Source organism: Notechis scutatus, chromosome 1 (genome assembly GCF_049901735.1).
Source record: "Notechis scutatus isolate UNSWTSFEM ecotype Mainland chromosome 1, rNotScu1.2, whole genome shotgun sequence".
In the NCBI taxonomy this organism is placed as follows: Eukaryota; Metazoa; Chordata; class Lepidosauria; order Squamata; family Elapidae; genus Notechis; species Notechis scutatus.
The window spans coordinates 135,278,537-135,299,169 of record NC_142009.1 but is presented as its reverse complement, the minus strand read 5'-3'; the positions used below and the strand labels follow the sequence as shown (position 1 = coordinate 135,299,169).

At 41.0% G+C, this 20,633-nt stretch overlaps 1 protein-coding gene across 3 annotated transcripts in view; it reads left to right on the top strand.

Annotated features, from left to right (window-relative positions):
- LOC148133009 (uncharacterized) overlaps positions 1 to 12,155 on the top strand; it is a 92,823-nt gene extending 80,668 nt beyond the window's left edge. For all 3 annotated transcript variants that reach the window (XR_015745882.1, XR_015745878.1, XM_087946769.1), the window contains one exon: positions 11,868 to 12,155. Coding sequence is in view for 1 of the 3 variants with exons in the window: in XM_087946769.1 (XP_087802895.1) it covers positions 11,868 to 11,889 (22 nt within the window). In the remaining 2 variants the exon portion in view is untranslated. The remainder of the gene's footprint in view (positions 1 to 11,867) is intronic.
- The last annotated feature ends 8,478 nt before the right edge of the window (positions 12,156 to 20,633 follow it).

Below are 20,633 nucleotides of genomic sequence, written 5' to 3'. Positions count from 1 at the left end.
GCGTCGGCGTGCGAGATTGTCTTGCCAGGGTGATGTATCAATTTGTAATTATAAGCGGCAAGAAATTCAGACCATCTTGTCATTCTAGGTGACAAGATGTGTGGAGTGGGCTTGTCACCTGCCAATATGCCAAGTAGGGGCTTATGGTCTGTAATAATGGAAAATGTCCTACCATAAATGTATTCATGGAATCTCTTTACTGCTGAAACGATGGCGAGGGCTTCTTTGTCCAGCTGGCTATAGTTCCTCTCTGGCTTGGATAATGTTCTGGAAAAGAATGCAATGGGGGCTTCCGTTCCATTTGGTAAAACGTGGCTCAGGATGGCACCAACCGCAAAAGGCGATGCGTCGCAAGTAACAGTCAGAGGTAGCGTTTCATTGTATTGCATGAGGACTGCGTCTGAAGTCAAAAGGTTTTTTATCTGGTGAAAAGCGTGCTCTTCTCGCCGTCCCCATATCCAGGAAGCCTTTTTATCAAGGAGTCTATGCAGAGGTTCTGCGACAGTCGCTTTCTGGAGTAGAAAAATTTTATAGAAATTAATGAGTCCGAGGAAAGCTTGGAGGTCCGTTTTGTTCTTTGGTCTGGGGGCGTTTTTGATGGCTTTCAATTTTTTATCTGTGGGGTGAATTCCTTGTTTGTCAAGGAGGTAGCCAAGAAATTCAACCCTTTCAGTGCATAATTGGCACTTTTCCTTTTTCACCTTGAGGCCAGCATCTTTGAATTTCTGTAGGACCGCCCTCAGTCGTTTTTCCAATTGTCTTTTGGTAGGGGCTGCTACCAGAACGTCGTCGAAATAGGGCACAACTCCTTTAGTTCCCTGCAGCAATCTCTCCATTAGACTTTGAAAAATGCCCGGTGCGACGCTGACCCCAAACTGGAGCCGGTTACATTTGAACACCCCTCTATGTGTCACTATTGTTTGGGCTTCAACGGTTTCAGCATTGACTGGCAGTTGTTGATAAGCTTGAGCCAAGTCGAGCTTTGCAAAGATCTTGCCACCCCCTAGTGAGTGCAGGAGATGTTGGACTACTGGCACCGGGTAGGCGCTCTGCTACAATGCGTGGTTGAGGGTGGCCTTGTAGTTACCACAAATTCTCAGGGAGTCATCGGGTTTGATGGGGGTGACAATTGGGGTCTCCCAACGGGCATGATCAATGGGTTCTACTACGCCTTGCGCTATTAGTTTGTTTAATTGTTCGTCTATTTTAGGCTTGAGTGCAAAAGGCACTCGGCGCGGCTTGAGACGGATGGGAGCGATGTCAGGGCTGAGATTAAAGGAGATAGGGGACCCCTTGTACTTGCCTAGATGTTCACTGAAGACTTCTTGGAAGTCCTGGATGAGCGTTGCTTCCCAGTTTTCGTCTTCTTTGTGGTTGATGCCTGCCATCTCGATCCCCAACGGTGCGAACCACTGCAACCCGAGTAGGTTGGGTCTGTCTTTATCGACGACTGTGAGTGGTAGGATGGTGGTGTGGTTTCTGAACGAAACTTGAAAATGTCCAGTGCCAACGACCGGAATCCGATTACCTTGATAGTCTCTTAATATTAGCTTCTGGTCGCTTAGCTCTTGGCGGCGGATGCTGGGAATTAGTCTTTTGATGGTCCTCCAGGAGACCATAGAGAGGGAGGAACCGGAGTCTACCTCCATGGTGCAAGGCTGATTCTCGATGTTGACCTCTACATGTATCTTTCGTGCGTCTATTGATGAAGTGTGGCCGATGGTGACTGTTTGGTGTGTTTCTTCTCTTCTGGGTACCTCGATGAACTTCCTGGGTCGGCTGTCCCGGTTCCATCGGCTGTCATTATGGCGGTCCCGGTTTATGGTGGGGGTGCCATGTCTTCTTCTTGGGCTGTTTCCCCATCATCAGGGGCTGGAATTTCGTTTGTTACGGCATACTTTGGCAATATGCCCTCGTTTTTCGCAAAAACGGCAAACAGCGTCCAGGAACTTGCATTTGGAACGCGGGTGATTTCCTCCACAGCCGGCACATTGGTAACTCGACTTACGACCATGCCGGTCTCGTCGCTCGAGTTCCGACTGAAGTCTGTGAATTTCTTCCTCTTCGCTGTCAGAAGGGGATTCGATGTCGCCGTGGTGGGTGGATGCTGCGTGTTTGTCTGCTGCGGTTGCCGTCTCGCTGGTGGGTTGGCGGTCGTTTCCGTTTGAACGCCGCATTCGTGCTGCTGACTTACGGGTGGCCTCGGCTGCGGTGGCTTTGGCTATGGTGTCGGCGAGGGAGATGTCCCCTTTAGCCATCAGTCTGCTTTGGAGATTTGGGTCTTTCAGGCCAAGGACGACTCGGTCACGCATGGCCTCGTCTAAATTGGCGAATCCACACAAGCCTCCTAGGTCCCTCAGGTTGGCTACGAACTCTCCAACGCTCTCGCCCTCGCGCTGATCCCTCTGATAAAAGTCATGCCGACGGATGAGAATCGGCACCGCCGGGGCGTAGTGGTTCCAGAGGATGGGAGCTAGGGTATCCCAATCCATGGTCTTGACGTCTGTTGGCTTCGCGAGTGCCTTGGCCATTTTAAAAACGGCGGGTCCGCAGTGTGTTAGAAAAACCGCTCGCTTCTTGCTGCCGGTGGCGTCCTTCAGGTTGTTTGATTCCAAGAACATTTGGAAACGATCAATGTAGGACTCCCAGTCCTCGCTGGCCGGATTGAATGGTGCGGGTGGCATGGCGCTGCTGGCCGTCTTGCAGGTTGTCTATGTGCTATCTGCCACATGCTAGTCAGCTCTGTTGTCTCAGTATCCCACCCTCGTCGCCAGTGTTAAGTCTGGGCGGTGGGTCCCAAGGAGAGACGAGACTCGAAGTAGTGACAACAGCTCTTTATTAGGAAACCAGATACTGAGACAAAAACTCCCAGCCGAGGCAGCTCCTTTTATAGAGCTGGCTGCGGCTAGGTAGCCTATGACATGCATTTGAGCTTGCCGCGCTTGGTTTTACCCAATCGCGGCAGCAGAATAAGAACCAATCAGAACGCTTAGTTTTGTCCAATCACGGCCCGGCTTTTCTGGACCAATAGAAATGCAGGCCTACAAGCCTGCTAGTATGGAACAACTTTATTCAGAAGTAAGCCAGTCATCCAGAAAAAGATGAAAAGCAAGTGTTATGGTTCACCAGCAGCCGGTGCAGATGGCAGAGGTATCGGACAGTGAGGACGAAAGGGAACCAGTCAGGGAGTCCGGAGAGGACTTGGACGAGGGTCCTGCATCTGATGCAGGGATGGGGCCAGGACCATTTGGGAGTGGGGTGCTGCCTTCGGAGTCTGGCAGCAGTGAAGCAGAGGACCCCGGGGAGCCTGTTCTCAGTGCACGTGTGCGCAGAGCTGCTAGAAGGTGAGAGCAGCTGAAGCAGAAGGGGCGATTCAGGAGTAAGACTGGGAGGTGATTGCCCCTCCCATAAGGGATAAAAGTCAGACCTCAATGACAAAAAGCTTTGCAGGAAGCAAAGCAGTTCAGTAATTTCCAAGTCCTTCTTGAAGTTCTGTACTCTGGTAGGTTTTTTCTGGGTTTTTGGGTTGGTTTATGTTAGCCTTAATTGGACTTCTGTTTTTTTGGGCAGCATTCTACAGCACTGAAAAGTGTGCTCTTATCTGGAGGAACTGTGTATAATTAGTTTTGGCCATAATTCCCAGCATCACATTAAAATAGGTTTTACTTTTAAAACCAGTTTGTGTTTTATTAAGTTTGACAAAGCCTAGGTCAGAACAGTAAGAGTAGTAATAAAGAACTAACCAAACAAGCTTGCTAGAAGAGATGACCGATAACATGACCAGGAAATAAGTGCTTTTTAACCTCTTGCCGTTTTTTATGGCTGCTATATTATTAATGAGATTGTCTGCCCAACATCAACTCCTTTTTTTGTGTGTGCAAAATTTCCATATAGTCTCAAAAATCCCATCTCTGTACACTACCCCAAAACGATTGAGGAACCTAAGCTTGAGGCAATGTATGAATCCAGTCACTGAGGTACAATCTATCTCTGATTCTTCATTTCTACAAAGCCAGTCACATTCCAACCCTTTCTTTTGTCCTCAGGACAAAGTTTTTCCCAACATGTCCTCAGATATTCATTATATTCTGCGGTCAAGGTGTCTGAACAAGATGGAAGAGTTCCTGGAGATTAAAAAAAAATAGTAATATTTCACAAAGGGAAACATAAAGCAAATGGATCGCTGATTCACTGCCAGTGTTGACATTTATCCTTGGTTGATGAAAAGGACCAAAAAATTTTATTTTTTTATACTTTTTTTTTTTTTTTTTTTTTTAAAAAATTTTTTATTTTTTTATCTTAAGTGAGAAAACCACAATAAATGGCACTGGAGGAATGGGTGAGGAATATTGACAAAATATTGAAGTCAAATTTCCTTTTCTATAAAAATCTTCAGCAGCACAGAATGTGTTTGTACCATGTAAATAAAAACCCATAAATGTCAAACCTTCTGCAATTATTTGCTATTAGACTTGTATCTTTGTATGACAAAAGTGAGTCCATGCCAGGGGTGGGATTCAAAATTTTTAACAACAGCTTAGGTGGTGGGTGTGGCTGGGTGGTCATGTGACTGGGTGGACATGGCTTGGTGATCATGTTATTGGCTGGGCGTGGCCAACTCAATATCACTCACATTGAGGCACGCATCTCCTCGCCTGGCCTCTCATGACTTTGGGGATGCTGCAACAGTTGTAAGTGTGAAAAATGGTCATAAGTCACTTTTTTCAGTGCCATTGTAAACTTTGAATGGTCACTCCACACAAGCAAAGTACCAGCAAAGGAGGGGGAAAAAACTCCAGAGAAGTTCCTGAGACAGGAAGTCTAGTCCTGCCAAGAATGTGATAAGGGTTAACAGGGAGGCAGTTTCTATAAGCAACACCAGAATGTTTCCTTCCTGCCTTCCTTACAGGATTAGGCCAGTAATTTCTTCTAACAACTGATTCTCCGAACTGCTTAGAATGTTAACAACCGGTTCTAGCGAATAGGTGCGAGCTAGTAGAACCCCACCCCTGGTCCATACTTCTAATCACCCATGTAGCTCCATGGGAACACCCCTTACTTTATAACTCTAACGACTTAATTTGAACCTTTCTGATGTCCTTGACTGCATCAGCCAGTTCTCAAGACCACTGACCACTGCAAGAAAAACTCTTTTTTTTTTTTTTTTTGCAATTATTGTTATGGTTGGGTTTTTTAAAAATAAGTATAAGTACAGTGATTGTGTTATAGAAGACAATGTGGAAAAGGTGTCCTGGGGATTTCAAAGTGCAATGAACTGGATATTTTCTTTCCTCTTTTTTATATTGAAAATGCCCAATATAGCAAAGGGGACTTGGTAGTCTACTGCAACTGCATTCATAACACATTACACAAGGTATGTGTTGCCCTGCCATGAAAGTTTCTGCAAGATTGGTTAGGCAGATTTTAAATGCAGAAGTTGCTAGGTCCAATTTATGACATCTCCAGATAAATGTATCAGCCAGATGGAGATGGGGCAAAAAAGGGCTACTATTCTGAAGATCCTCTACTATTTGAAGAGATGATAAAGTACTACGTAAGAAGTTACAGCATACGACCCATGCAAATCAGTGTGCCCTCAAACACTTCCCCAATCAAACTCCTTGCTCCTCTTGACTACATTTCTTTTTCTCTGATTCCTTTAATTTACGAATATATTTTGAAGGAAGCTGGCAATGCTGCAAAGCACAGCATCAGCCTTCAGCATCACCTTTATTTTCAAGAAGGCTTCTGGGCCACAGAAGCATTTTTAGACAAAATTGACAAGCTGCTGCAGCCCACGTTTTTAAAGGAATGTGTTAAAGGAATGGACCCAGAAGAAAAGACAAAAGTCAATTAGGTGGCAAAAGGAAAAATGAAAATGTAAAATGACATAATCTCTCTCTCTCTCTATTCTGAATGGGCAGCTCTTATCTTGATATTTATCTTTTTATCTAGATCTTATGTAGATCTAGTTGCAGGTAGTCCTTGACTTAAAATAGTTCATTTAGTGAACATTCGAAGTTACAATGGCCCTGAAAAAAGTGACTTATGACCATTTTTCACACTGCTGCAGCATCTGATTTACATTCAGATGTTTGACAACTGACTCATATTTATGACGGTTGCAATGTCCCAGGGTCACATGATCTCCTTTTGCAACTTTCTAACAAGCCAATTGAATGGGGAAGCCAGATTTACTTAACAACTGGGTGACAATTTAACAACTGCAGTGATTCACTTAACAACTGTGGCAAGAAAAATCATAAAATGGGGCAAAACTCACTTAACTAATTTCTCAGTTAGCAACATAAATTCTGGGCTCACTTGTGGTTATAAATTGAGGACTGCCTGTAATCTAAATAAGATTAACGGTCTTATCTGATGTACTGTACATGCAACTTTAAAAGCAGGTGTTGCTTCTCAAATAGAAGGTGCCATGTTCAGTCCTTGTCTCCTTTTGTAAAAGATCTCTGATACGGAACCAGAGGCTTTGGGGAGAGATAGACAGTTCTAAACTAAAGCCAGCAAGTGTTTCATAGCTTAAACATTGTATGCTTATTTTTCTAAGGTACTGTAAAAAAATTCTGCGTGATATTCTGAGAAAATTCTGCTAGTCACTGTCAATCAAAACTGAGCATGATGGATCAGTGGTATGATTCAGGAGCAAGCACTTTTTTTAACTAATTTTTTTAAAACTAAAAAGTTGTGGAACAGAAAATTTAAAATGAAGCAATAGTAGCTGAGTGGCAGAATACAGCTTTGCATGCAGAACGTCCTTGCTGGAATCACCAGTTAAAAATTATTATCTTTGGAGGAGTAACTTAGGCAAATAATACTTAGAATCTCATTGGAAACTGGAAGATGGCATCTTGATTCCTCTTCCAAAGGAATCAGCATGATGTGTGAACAGAGATCTGTAATCAAAACCTGAAAATGTAAAATGACATAATCTCTCTCTCTCTCTATTCTGAATGGGCAGCTCAGTCCAACTAGAAATGTCAACAGGATTACTATTTTAAATCCCTTAAGATTTTTACCCAGTTTGGAAAGATGCTGGCAAACTCTTTATCATCTTCACATCAAAGGCCAGCAGAAGGAAAAGCTATATATATAAAAAAGCTATGTATACAGAAGCCTTAAGATTTTTGGCTTCGGGTAAATGGACGGCTATCATTAGTTAGGAAGCTGGGTTTCATCTGGGTGCCTGGTTGGGGTGTGTTTGAGCTGGAGGTATCAGGGGGGATCTATTTGTGCCCAGGTGTTTGCCTGGCTTGTGGTGTGGAGATTTTTTTGTTTGTTTAGTGCAAGCTGCACTAAAGACCTCCATTAAAGTAACACAATGCTGCCAGCCAATCAAGATACAAAAAGAGCCAAAAAACAGACAGAATATATCAGAAACACCCATCAAGCAGAACACAGCAAACTCCGAGACCAATAAACACAGACCAACACTCCCAACCAATCAGGATGAAGAAAAACCATTCTGGCACAGCAATAGGCTGCCCCAAATTTAAATCTGAAACCACTGTAAAAGTCTGACCCACAGACGGACACAATACAGAAGCCTGATGATGGCAGATGAGATTCTGCTGAAACGTTGCTACAACTTTAAAAGAACTACAATGACGTGGGAAAATACCGAACCAAGCCGAACACCATACATGTAAGTACCCTTTAAAACTTAAGAAAACAAATATATATATATATATATATATATATATATATATATATATATATATATATATATATATTCATTCTTAAGTTTTCGTGGGTACTTACATGTATGGTATTCAGCTTTGTTCGGTATTTTCCACGTGATTATAGTTGTTCTTTTAAAGTTGTAGCAACATTTCGGCAGAATCTCATCTGCCAAGAGAAGCCTGATGATGGCAGATGAGATTCTGCCAAAACATTGCTACAACTTTAAAAGCACAACTATAATGACGTGGGAAAATACCCAAACAAAGCTGAATACCATATATATATATATATATATATATATATATATATATATATATATATATATATATATATATGTGTGTGTGTGTGTGTGTGTGTGTGTGTGTGTGTGTGTGTGTTTTCTGAGGTTTTCATGGGTATTTGTATATGGATCTTTGGTTATTCGGGTTTTCTCCCGCGTAAAATTGGAAGTATCTAGGTGACGTTTCGATGAAGTCTCATTCGTCATCTTCAGGCTTGTGTCTGTGTTTAGGGGTTTGTATGTGGGGTCTTGGAGTATTTATTTATTTATTTATTTATTTGATTTGCCAATTGTTTACAAGATAATAAGTATAAATGTATACATAGTTGTGAATACATGAAATGGTTACATATAAGAAAAATAAAAGAATAAGAGAAACAATAGGACAGGGACGTTGTAGGCACGTTGGTGCGCTTTATGCACGCCCCCTACAGACCTCTTAGGAAAGGGGTGAGATCAATAGTAGACAGTCTAAGGTTAAAGTTTTTGGGGTTTGGGGAAGAAACTACAGAGTCGGGTAGAGTATTCCAGACATTGACCACTCTATTGCTGAAGTCGTATTTCCTGCAATCAAGTTTGGTGCGGTTTACTTTGAGTTTGTATCTATTGTGTGAGTAGGTTGGTTAACTTGGTTTGGTAGTCAAATCCAAACAACTCGCTATCTGGAGAGCCGAAACACAGACCACCCTCAAGACAGAGACACACACCAACAAACTCAGAAAACTACAACAATGCCAGAAACAAACTCCTCCCCCCTCACAGCCACACATGAAACAAACAGTGCACAACATCTCAGACAAGATCCTCACTGAAGCCGAAACCAATGTCCTTTCAAAAGGATTCAACTTTGCGGTCGCTCCCAAACACATCCCCACAGAAACCATTATATGCGGAGTTGAAACCAGCCTGACCAAAACCAACCCTGATGATGCTAACAGAACTAGACTCGAAATCACCAACATCCTCTGCACTAGCAAACCACCCAAAAGCAACTTATCCAAAGAAGAACAAACTGCGCTACTTAACCTGAAAGAAGACACCAGCATAATAATCCTACCAGCAGACAAGGGCAACGCAACAGTGGTTATGAACACATCTGACTTCCAAACCAAGTTAACCAACCTACTCCAAGACCCCACATACAAACCCCTAAACACAGACCCCACCACCTACCTAGAAAAACCACTGCCTATCCAATACATACTTCACCTACAACGGACAAAAATACAAACAAATAGATGGAGCACCCATGGGATCACCCCTCTCACCTGTCATCGCAAACCTCTACATGGAACACTTTGAAACACAAGCTCTAGAAAAATATGATCACAAACCCAAACTCTGGCTCAGATACGTAGATGACACCTTCATAATCTGGCCACACGGGAAAGAAAAACTGAACAACTTCCTCACACACCTCAACAGCCTACACCCCAAAATACAATTCACCATGGAAACAGAAGCTAACAATCAACTTTCCTTCCTAGATGTCTTAGTGTACAAAAAATCCAATGGATCCCTAGGACACACCATCTACCTGAAGAAAACACATACAAACCACTATCTACATGCACTCTCACACCACCACCCAGCACAGATCAATTCCGTAGCCGAGACACTCATTTCCAGAACAAAATGCTTAGCCGATGAACAACACCTAAAAACCGAACTACACACTCTCACTAACGTACTAACAGCCAATGGATTCCAAAGAAAGAAGATTACCCACCTAATCCAAAAAGAAACCCCAACCAAAATCCAAGACAGAGAACAAGAGAACGGCAAAGCCCTCCTCCCATATATAAAAGGCACTACAGACAAAATCAGCAAGATCCTCCAAAAACACAACATTAAAACAGCATTCTGCACAAACAGAAAAATATCCACCCTCCTAAGAAACCCTAAAGATAAAATCGAGTTAGGAAACCAAGGAGTATATGAAATCCCTTGCACCACCTGTCCCACCACATACATCGGACAAACTAACAGAAGAATAAGTGCACGCATTGAAGAACACAAGAACTCAATCAAAAAGAAGAACCGACCTCTTCCCTGGTCCAACACCTCAAAGCCACAGGACATGAGATTGACTTTTAAAGTACCAGAACTATCGCCAAAACCGAACACTTCAACAACAGAATAATCAGAGAAGCCATAGAGATAGAAAAACTCCCACACAGCATGAATAAACAAGATGATACCTCCCGCCTACCAGCCATTTGGAAACCCGCCCTCATTAACAAACGAGTACCTAACATGAAGAATGACACCAGACCCACACCCATGAAGGCCACACAAGATGCTACCACCACACTTCCATGTAGAAAGCAGATTCACACCCACACAGATGATGAGACATGACCACGGACCAGAAGCCGCACCGCAGCTGCATCACTACCCGCTTCAAACCCCTCCGACCCATACATGAAGTGAACTGATGCCCACCATGAAGATGTGGCACGACCACGAACGCAAAGCCAAACAACAGGATCACAGCTCACCAGCTCAAATCCCCAGCAACTAAGACTAACCTGAGCACAACCAAGCCCCCACCTGAACAGAACACACCCCAGCCAATCAGAACACAGCCAACCCCCAACCAATCAGAACACAGCCAAGCCTCCAACCAATGAGAACACACCCCCACCCAATCGGAACGCAGCCAAGCCCCCACCCAGTCAAGTCACACCCCCACTGGCAGTTAGAAGGAAGAAGCAGCTGAAAGCTCACATCACTCTGAGAAGCACAGAGCCGAAGAAGCAAGCCTGAAGATGATGAATGAGACTTCATCGAAACGTTGCCTAGATACTTTGAATCTTACGCGGGAGAAAACCCACACATTAATAACTGGAGAGGATCCACCAAGTTGCAGTGAGTCATTGGTCTCCAGCTGTGAAGAGCAAGAGCACCAAGACACTGATTAACAGAGTTACGGAAATGGGAGATGAACATATCTGACCATTGACAAGTAATTGTTTTAAACAAGGTACACAGGAATCTGCATGTGTCTCTAGGCAGAAAGACAATCCCTTTTCATGCAGGGTACTTAGCCTTTGAGTAGTGTGCCTGCCATTCAAGCTGGTTGTTGTTCTAAAGGAGGCTCAGGAATTCTGGGAGTTGAAGTCCACAAGTCAAAAAAGATCCATGGTTCTTCATCCCTGTTTTAAAGTCTGATGACCCTACATACCACTTTGAACAGGGAATTGCAAATCCGCCCATTATCAATATCCTACAAAAAGTAGCAGCTTATAAAGATGTACAGTTTGTGATTTAAAAGTCATTCATTGATATAACAGAGGTTACAACTCTGGAAGAAAATAGAACATGAAGAAACAACCACGACAGTTGTTCAAGCAAGATGATTAAGACGAGTTTGTGGCTGGATACATTACATTAAGCAAGCAAGTAAAGGCAGAGATTTTCAGGGGGTATTGGTAATGCAGGTACCAGCATGTCAAAGCATAAAAAACAACAAATCTTTCCTCCACACCCCCTTCTCCTATTTATTGGCTACAGTTTGCATATAGTAGCTTGCATATTGCCAATGTCAAATATTGTATGATTTCACAGAATCTGTTTTTAATTATGCTGTCACTTTCTCTCTCTCTCTTTTGCTTCTACTGATATCTATATTGCAACAATTCTTGTTTTTCATTGTGCTCTTTTTCCCTGACACGGTAGTTAATCGGTTACTTAAGAAAAGTCAAAAATAATATTACACCCTGGGGTCATGTTCTAGCCAAAAGTAATCTCTGTTAAGTTTCATTCAAACGAAATAAATAAGTCTGTGAAACACATTATAACATTCCTGATGTCCTTAAATTTGTCAGTTACCTTGCTTTATATAACATGCTTCTTACATCAGTCACTATTTGTTTTCTTCTAGGACCAGCCTGATCACAGATTAAGACACACCAATACATGTCTCTCTAAGCCTTGACTGATGGATTACGTACCATCAAATTGGTGTCAGCTCTTAGTAACCACATAGATAGATCTGGAAAGATCTATCTCCATCCTGCTCATTTGGGTGAGCCCGTTATGATTGTAATTGAGTCCATCCATCTTGCTGCTGGTTGTGCTCCTTTTTCTTTCCTTCCCCCTTTGCCAGAGATATAGAGTTCACCCAAGAGTTGAGTCTTCACATAATCTGTCTGAAATAAAACAATTTGAGTCTGGCCATTTGGGTCTCAAGTGAGAATTCTGGGTTGTTTTTTGTTTTCTTTGGAAGATTCGTGTATTTGTTTCCTTAGCTTTGCATGGGATTCTGAGGAACTGTCTTCAACACCAAGTTTCAAAAGCAGATATATACTGTATATTTGTGTATGACATATCATACATGGGATAGCAATGTATATTAACATTTCACCTAGATTAGCAAAACACAATAAAATAAATGTTAAAAAGATCTGTGTATAGGTATAGATGCAGAGATAGATAGATGATAGAGAGATAGATGATAGATAGATGGGTGGGTGGGTGGGTGGGTGGATGGATGGATGAATGGACATTGGGATTAGTGCATTCTCAATGCTGTCATGTCTTCATTCGAAGTTTTATGCACAACTACATTCATTTGACCCATTTTTTTTTTAATTGTTATGCATGCTAAGTCTTTTTCTCTTTACATTCTGCTAAAAGAGTCAGTTTGGTGTAGTGATTAAAGTACTACCCTAGAAATCAGAAGAGTGGGTTTTAATTCCAACTTAGGCATGAAGCCAGCTGGCTGACTTTAGGCCAGTCATTATCTCTCAATCCTAGGAAGCAGGCAAAGGCAAACCACTTCTGGGGGAAAAAAATGTTGCCAAGAAAACTGCAGGGACTTGTGCAATCAGCTGCCAGGAGTCAACACCGACTTGAATTAATAAAAAAGTTTGTGAAGTAGTTAGTTACTAAGCATGCAAAAATATTTCTAATGAAGGAGGAGACTGCTAGGTTCAATGTCATGAACTTGTTGATGGGTACACTTAAAACAACAACAAAAGTTGTGAGTTACCTCAAAGAAATCTATGGACACGCCTATCCTCTCAGTTGCTCAATATATTTAATAAGACGTTCCAATCAACAAAGTGGCAAAGGAAGAGAGCAGACAGAGAGACTTGCCAATAACAGATCACTGTTATATAAAATAAAACCATTTCTACATAAAACAAGATCAGCACAGGATGTTTCTCTGCATGAGAAATAAATCATGGGAGCAATCAGATCAACAAGCAGTTCCCGTGAGACATATGGGCTTCCTGGAGAGCTTTCCAACAATGATAGTTTCATCGAGTGCAAGTAGAAATTCAAGTAATATTCTTATTGAGCGTGCCCTTGCTGGATGCAGCACTTGTCTCAGTCTAGCTACAATCCAATATAAACTATCTTTACAAATTACTTGCAGAGAGAGAAGAGGGAGGGGGGGAGGGGAGAGAGAGGGAGACTGTGTTTTTTTCCTGTGGTTCAAAAAATGTATTTCAAAAAATGTATTTCAAATCATTTCAGTCTATAGCCATTGTCTAAATTAATTCACTTTCTTTGACACTTTCTCAAATGTATCCCTGCCATGGTATGTTTTTTCCAAAGCTGTTTTGTTGATGAGTCATAGTTATTTTCTGCAATTAATCTGAAAAGAAATATTTATGCTTCAATGGATAGGTCTGGTCTGTACTCTTACAGAAATCCTGCTCTAACTTTAGAATAGGGTAGAATATAATAGAATAGAATAGAACAGAACAGAACGGAACGGAACAGAACAGAACAGAATAGAATAGAATAGAATAGAATAGTTGGAAGGGACCTTGGAGGTCTTCTAGTCCAATCCCCTGCCTAGGCAGGAAACCCTACACCACTTCAGACAAATGGTTGTCCAATCTCTTCTTAAAAACTTCCAATGTTGGAGCATTCACAACTTTTGGAGGCAAGTTGTTCCACTGATTAATTGTTCTGTCAGGAAATTTCTCCTTAGTTTTAGGTTGCTTCTCTCCTTGATTAGTTTCCATCCATTGCTTCTTGTCCTCAGGTGCTTTGGAGAATAGCTTGACTCCCTCTTCTTTGTGACAGTCCCTGAGATATTGGAACAATGAAGCTGCAAAGTCAGAAAGCCATTTCAGATTTCAGTGATGAAATCCACTGAAGACCTAGCAAGGGAGAGGATGCAGTGCTTTCAAAATTGCATGCTAAAAGAGTGGCATATTTTAAGAGTATGTGTGATGAATGTTTCTTTACATTTTGGAATCCTCTCATAAGAAGCATAGAAAATGGCTTTTAATCTAAACGTAAAGAGGCCTCCTCCCCACCTTTTATACTTTAATATGGAAATCAACCTGATTATGGGTAACAATCAGGGGTGGGATTCTACCAGTTCGCACCTATTCCATAGAACCGGTTGTTAAAATTCTAAGCAGTTCGGAGAAACGGTTGTTAGAAGAAATTACTGGCCTAATCCTGTAAGGAAGACAGGAAGGAAACATTCTGGAGTTTCTTACAGAAACTGTCTCTCCATTAACCCTTATTACATTCTTGGCAGGATTAGACTTCCTGACTCAGGAACTTCTCTGGATTTTTCCCCCCTCCTTTGTTGGTACTTTGCTTGTGTGGAGTGACCATTCAAAGTTACAATGGCACTGAAAAAAGTGACTTATGACCATTTTTCACAGTTATGACTGTTGCAGTATCCCCACAGTCATGAGAGGCCAGGTGAGGAGATGCGTGCCTCGATGTGAGTGATATTGAGTTGGCCACGCCCACCAACTAAGCCAGGCCCACAGAACCAGTTGTTAAAAAATTTGAATCCCACCCCTGGTAACAATGGTGATTTTGAGACAAAGTTAAAGAACCAGAAGCAGAGTTATGGATAATCACATATGTATAGAAACCCTGCCTTCCATATTTATTTATCTCGGCTCAATTAAGGGTATTTATATTATCCTTTTGAGCTCAAATCAAAATTATTCAGGCTGTCTGAGGTCTGCCTTTGTTATGGTGAACTGCCCAGACATTAAGATTAGTAGAAAAAGTCCTTCTTAAAATGTTCCTGCATGAGAAATATGGCTAGTGAGATGTACAGTATTAGGAAAGACTCTCTTTCTACATAGTCTGCACATTCTGCATGCATTTCTTCTGTAACTAAATTGAGCTTCCACTCTCTCCACTTTTTTAAAAAGGCATCAATTCATCTCTCTTTAGTAAAGCCCTTTGAATGATTTTTATGAGTATGCTTAATATGTCGTAATTATGTCTTCTGTTTTTAGAACTTTCTTTATGTAATTGTTTTTAGTTGACCAGAATACTCTACTCACATAAGCTGAGAACTCAAATCTGCCAAGGAAATGGAATCACTGACAAATCTGGTGTTGTCACAAAACATCTCCAGTTTTATCTGTGGACAGAAAAACAGAGAAAACAATGTCACTGATAAGACTCTGACAATGGGCACTTCCACGCTGCCACTATTACTACTTCCCAATTTCTCAAAAGCAGGTTAAACATCTACCAGACTTCAAAGGCTGAAAACAAGGACCAAAGTCCTTCATTTCATCACTGCCCCATACTGGTTGCCCCAGATCCTAGATTCAAGGAATAGAAATATCCTCACATTCACATTATTAAATAAAATGAAATAATTTATTGCATCCACCATGTCCACATCTAGGTTGCATGAATTTGCAACACACACATACACCCACAGAGTTTTTATAATCTTGAACAATTGTTTCCTTGAGCAATCTGCTATAGTCTGGAAGTAGAAGGCAGGGTAAAGAACTATGATCTACAAATGGTTAAATAGACCTTCACAAGCTTCACTAAGTTAGTGTTTCAAAGAAAATAGTACTTTTGCCCCACATTTAAGTATACCACACCCAAACCAAAAATGGATCAACTTGATTTAAAAAAAAACAAAAAGCAACATTGGGTGGGATCGTAGGAGAACCAATTTGTTTTCAAACTGATGCTGAGTTCTCTCACACTCTTGAGCCTCAAAATGAGGAGACAATTTCATTCTGTTGCTCGGTTTGGATTTTTGCAATTCGTAGAAAGGAAGTGGCTGAGTGGCAGCTAGACATTTTCTGTATAAGAGAGAAAAACAGGAGAAAATGGAAAATAAGGGGCATTATTAGGAAGGGAGAAAAAGAAAATCTGTCAGATTTGTTTTTTTCTTTAGAAAAACTCCTTTGGCAAAATTTTGGCTTCTCTAGCCAGAATTTGCTGTTTGTGGAAAATTATGCATTAGAATTACTTCAAATGTTTTCACTTCAGAGTGATTGTTTTTAAAGATTGCATAATCTTTGGATGGAGGGTAATTCTTGCACCATTTTTATATAGATCAGCCTTCCCCTACTTCTCATTTCCAAAATAAGTTTGGACTACAGCTCCCAGAATTATCAGCAAATATATCTATTGGATTTATTAGCTTGGGATTCTACTAAACATGATTCCCAAAAAAATCGAAGGACTACAAATTGAAGATGGTTGATATATGCAGTAAAACAATATGTCCCAACATGTGCATGAGTCTTTAGCTATGATAATTAAATCCAGGGTACAGCTTTTACAAGACAAGATTTAGCTGAGGAAGACAATGTCAATGGTCTCTCTGGATGCATGATGATGTTTATCTGATGTTGAAGAAAAAGGAAATTTGGTCTGATCCAAAAGAGATCCTTTTTTTTTCTAGACTAGGAAATTAGTCTAGTCCTCTATCTACGTGTTTTACGTTCAGAAGATGAGTTGTCATTTGCCTGAAAGAAAAATACATTGTCCTGGGAATTGGGAAATTTGAATCATACTTCTAGAGAGCAACATCCAAATGTGCTTCAGCCAGAGCCCCTTCTGTTCCTTCCTCGCCTCCTCAGCACTGAGTCACAGTAAGATCCTGTAGCTTTCTCTACAAATTGGTTTGTTTTGGCTGGAATTGGATGGACCCATATGTTACCACCTGCTGCAAGTCCTCAACTTTACAACAGCTTGGGTTTTTTTTGCTCTCAGAACAATTTGTTCAGTGGAGAAGGTAGAACTCACGGTGAGGGCGGAATGTGTTCCTCCTTCTAGATAAATAACTGTTAAGTATGTCTAAGAAGCAGAAGTAAATTCAATGCACACCGGAGGCTCTGTGTTAAAGTTGCTAAAAGATTGTCTAGGTCATTGTAATGGGCCTTCCTTTCCTGTCTGCCACTAATAGTTCATTGATTCTGTTACCAAGAAACCAAAGGGATATGTCTTCACTTCTGAGGTAGTAGTGCATATTGTTCTCTGAAGGTTTTATGGCTTGGGAGGGATGTAACCTTTATTTACTGGTCCTGGCCAAGTGACTGTTTCTCATTGAAACCCAGTATGCCACATTGTTCGGAGGGTGACATACTACTTGGAACTTTTTGGAAGAATTATAAAGAATAAACAAAATGAAAGAATAAACAAAACAAAATTTATAAAGAATAAACAAAACGAAGACATTGAACCAAATAAAGGTAGCTGGTATACGCATTTTATACAAAAATAAACTTCTGAAATAAGATACAATAATGATGAATGTCCACAATGAAAGATATATTATACTGAAGCATATATTATTATTACTATTTATTAGCAATGATAAGTATTGCTTTCCTTTGAAGCAAAAAGGACATTAATAGTTGAAGAGGAATATCCTGAAAACAAGAAGACACATGATTTGATTCATATATTGTTTTACAGTTAAGAACATTGGCAGAGGAAGAATATGCAGACCGTAAATGTTTTTTGGTAGCGATATGTCACAGGGTTTGTGCCTGACTCTGAATTAATATAACCACTAGGTATTCTGCTGTTTTGAGTATGCAATTAAATTAGTTTTGCTGGTAGGCATGTAATAATTATTGCGACATTTCAAGAATCGAGGAAGCTTGGGATATTCCTAAATTCACGTTTTCTTTTGAAAATCGGTGGGTCACAAATATGCAGTTACAGTGCATGGTGATAAAAGATGGCTGCTACCACCTGAGACAGAAGCCAATGGAACTTAGGGAGGGAGGGAAGGAAGGAAGGAAGGAAGGAAGGAAGGAAGGAAGGAAGGAAGGAAGGAAGGAAGGAAGGAAGGAAGGAAGGAAGGAAGGAAGGAAGGAAGGAAGGAAGGAAGGAAAAAAACAAGACCTTGTGAAAGAAAGGAACAATTTAAACTACAACCCTGAAAGTACATAATGCAGAGATCGGTCTTCTTTTGTGTTTCTGGATCTGTATACAATGCTAACCCAGTTTTCTTAATCAGGATTGATTGATTAAGCTGTAATTGATTAGGTTTACTACCATTTTATTTATACTATTTTGTGAACTATGGCTAAGATTTCACAACATGCCAAGAAAAAAACAGATAAATCATATTTTGGCTCTTTGTGATGGATGAACCTCACATTCATCTGTGCACCACATGTGAAGCAATGAGTAAAATCAGACATATTATAAAAAAGTTACAAGTAGAATGTAATTTCAAGAGAGTCTGAGAAGTTCAAGGCATCAAGTGCCATTCATTCCATCAATTGTGAATTGCCTTCATGGTGATGCAAAAATCAAAACAACAGGAAAAATGAATTATATGCATTATAAAAGCATGAACGAGACACTCTGGAAAAGCTATAGTATAGTAATAACAAAGATTTATAGTAAAAACAGGCAGCAATAATATTTGTTAAGAGTTGTGGTGGTATAATATGTTCATTTTGCCAGCTAGCTAACCTAACTTTAATGCATATTTATTTATTTATAAGATTTATTCTTATTGCAATCAGGAAGACTCAATAATTTACAGTATATGTATTAAAAATACAATAAAACAAAACAGGTCAAACAAAATGAAAGGCAAATATGCAATACTTTAAAATATCCACAACAAACAAATGAAACAAATTTTAATACAAGTCAACTATCCCCATATAAACAATTATAAAACCAATAAAACTGATTGCAATGTTTCACGCCCCACAACTCTTTTAAAGAGCTCTATTTTTAACAACTTGCACAAAGCTAACATCATGATCACATTTCGGGGTGAGGTAGGAAGCTATTCCACAATGCACAAACCAAAACGGAAAAGCAGTCCCTGCATGCTTTGTTCCCTCACTTTACAGAAATGGGGAACAATTAAAAGTTCTCCTGGGATGGACCAGTGAAGCAGCTTGCAACTGCTGAGCAAGAAGAACGTCTTCTAAGTATCTTAGTGCCCAATAATGTAGGGCTTTAAAGATTAAAAATAACACTTTTAATTGCACTCGGAAGCCTATGGGAAGATTGTATTTCAGAAAAGTCACAAAGAAGGTGTACATTACAAGGCATTTACACTCCAGGTAGGTCCCTGAAATTCTTCTACTGCAATTTTTCAGCACAATGCATAATATTGATAGATTTTGATTGACATTGCCATCAAATCATTTGTGTCAAGCTTTGGGGAAATCAGGAGATCCAGGCAGTTCAAATGAGTATGAAGATTCATTACAAGCTTAAGCTCTCTACAAGAATCTGACCAATTGGTACCGTATTTGCCGGCGTATAAGACGACTTTTTTGCCCTGAAAAACATGCCTCCAAGTGGGGGGTCGTCTTATACGCCGGGAGGACTCCGACTCCCACTTCGAGCTTGAGTTGCAGCCGGGAGGAGGCTGGGGGGGGTGTGTGTGTGTGTGTGTGTGTGTGTGTGTGTGTGTGTGTGTGGCGGGTGTCACTCGCCACGCGCTGCTGCAACCTTTCCCCCTCTTCCTTCCTTAGCGGTGTGGGGAGGAGAGGATTCAAGATCCTCACGTGCGGCGTACTTTTCTTTTTCTTTTTTTCTTTTTGCATGCAGGTTTTGCATGCGGGCGGCTGTAGGTTAAGGATGGGGAGCCCCGGGTGGGTTATCAGGTTTTACGGTGCTTCCAACATGTGCGAACGGTGGGAGAGCAGAGAAGAGAGCGGCGAGCGCCCGCTGTGTGAAATCCTGCCGTCAAAGCAACACTGGGAGGCAGGTATAAATTTACTAGGTTAATGTAGCAATGGTGATTAATGCCCAGAACATTGTTTGCGGGTATTGGGGTGTGTGTGTGTGTGTGGTGGTGGTGAGAGAGGTTGTCCTTTGAATGCGGAAAAGTAGGTGTGACCTTGTGTAGGAAAATAAAGAGATCCTTTTTAGCGTGTTTGGCTTCCTTGCCTCCCCTCGTTCTTTGCCTCCCCTCGTGGAGATAATGGCCTTCGGGCGGGAGGGAAGAAAAGCGGTAGCTGGATCATTTCAAATTTCACTTACTCTCCTGCCTCACTTCAATATGTCTGAGCGACTCCAGATACTGGAAGACTTTTTGAATGAAAGTGTTACCTCCATTTTTTTTTTTTAAAGAGGGCCACTTGGGGAAAAAAAAGATTCTAAGGAATTCCTTGTTTCTTGATTAAAGAGAAGGCATTGAATATACTGTTCCTTGGCAGCCTTTTCAGTGTCCGGGTTTTGGTGTGTGTGTGTGTGTGTGTGTGTGTGTGAGAGAGAGAGAGAGAGAGAGAGAGAGAGAGATCAGCTGTATTGAGAAGAGAACGTTTCCTGTGTTCTCATTTTATTTACAACATATTTTACGCTTAATGGTAAGCAATGAAAAATATTTTTAAAACTCATTTCTAAACTCCATAGCTATTTGCATATTCTTGGTTCAAAATTGGATTAGCTCATTTCAAAATTGTCCAAA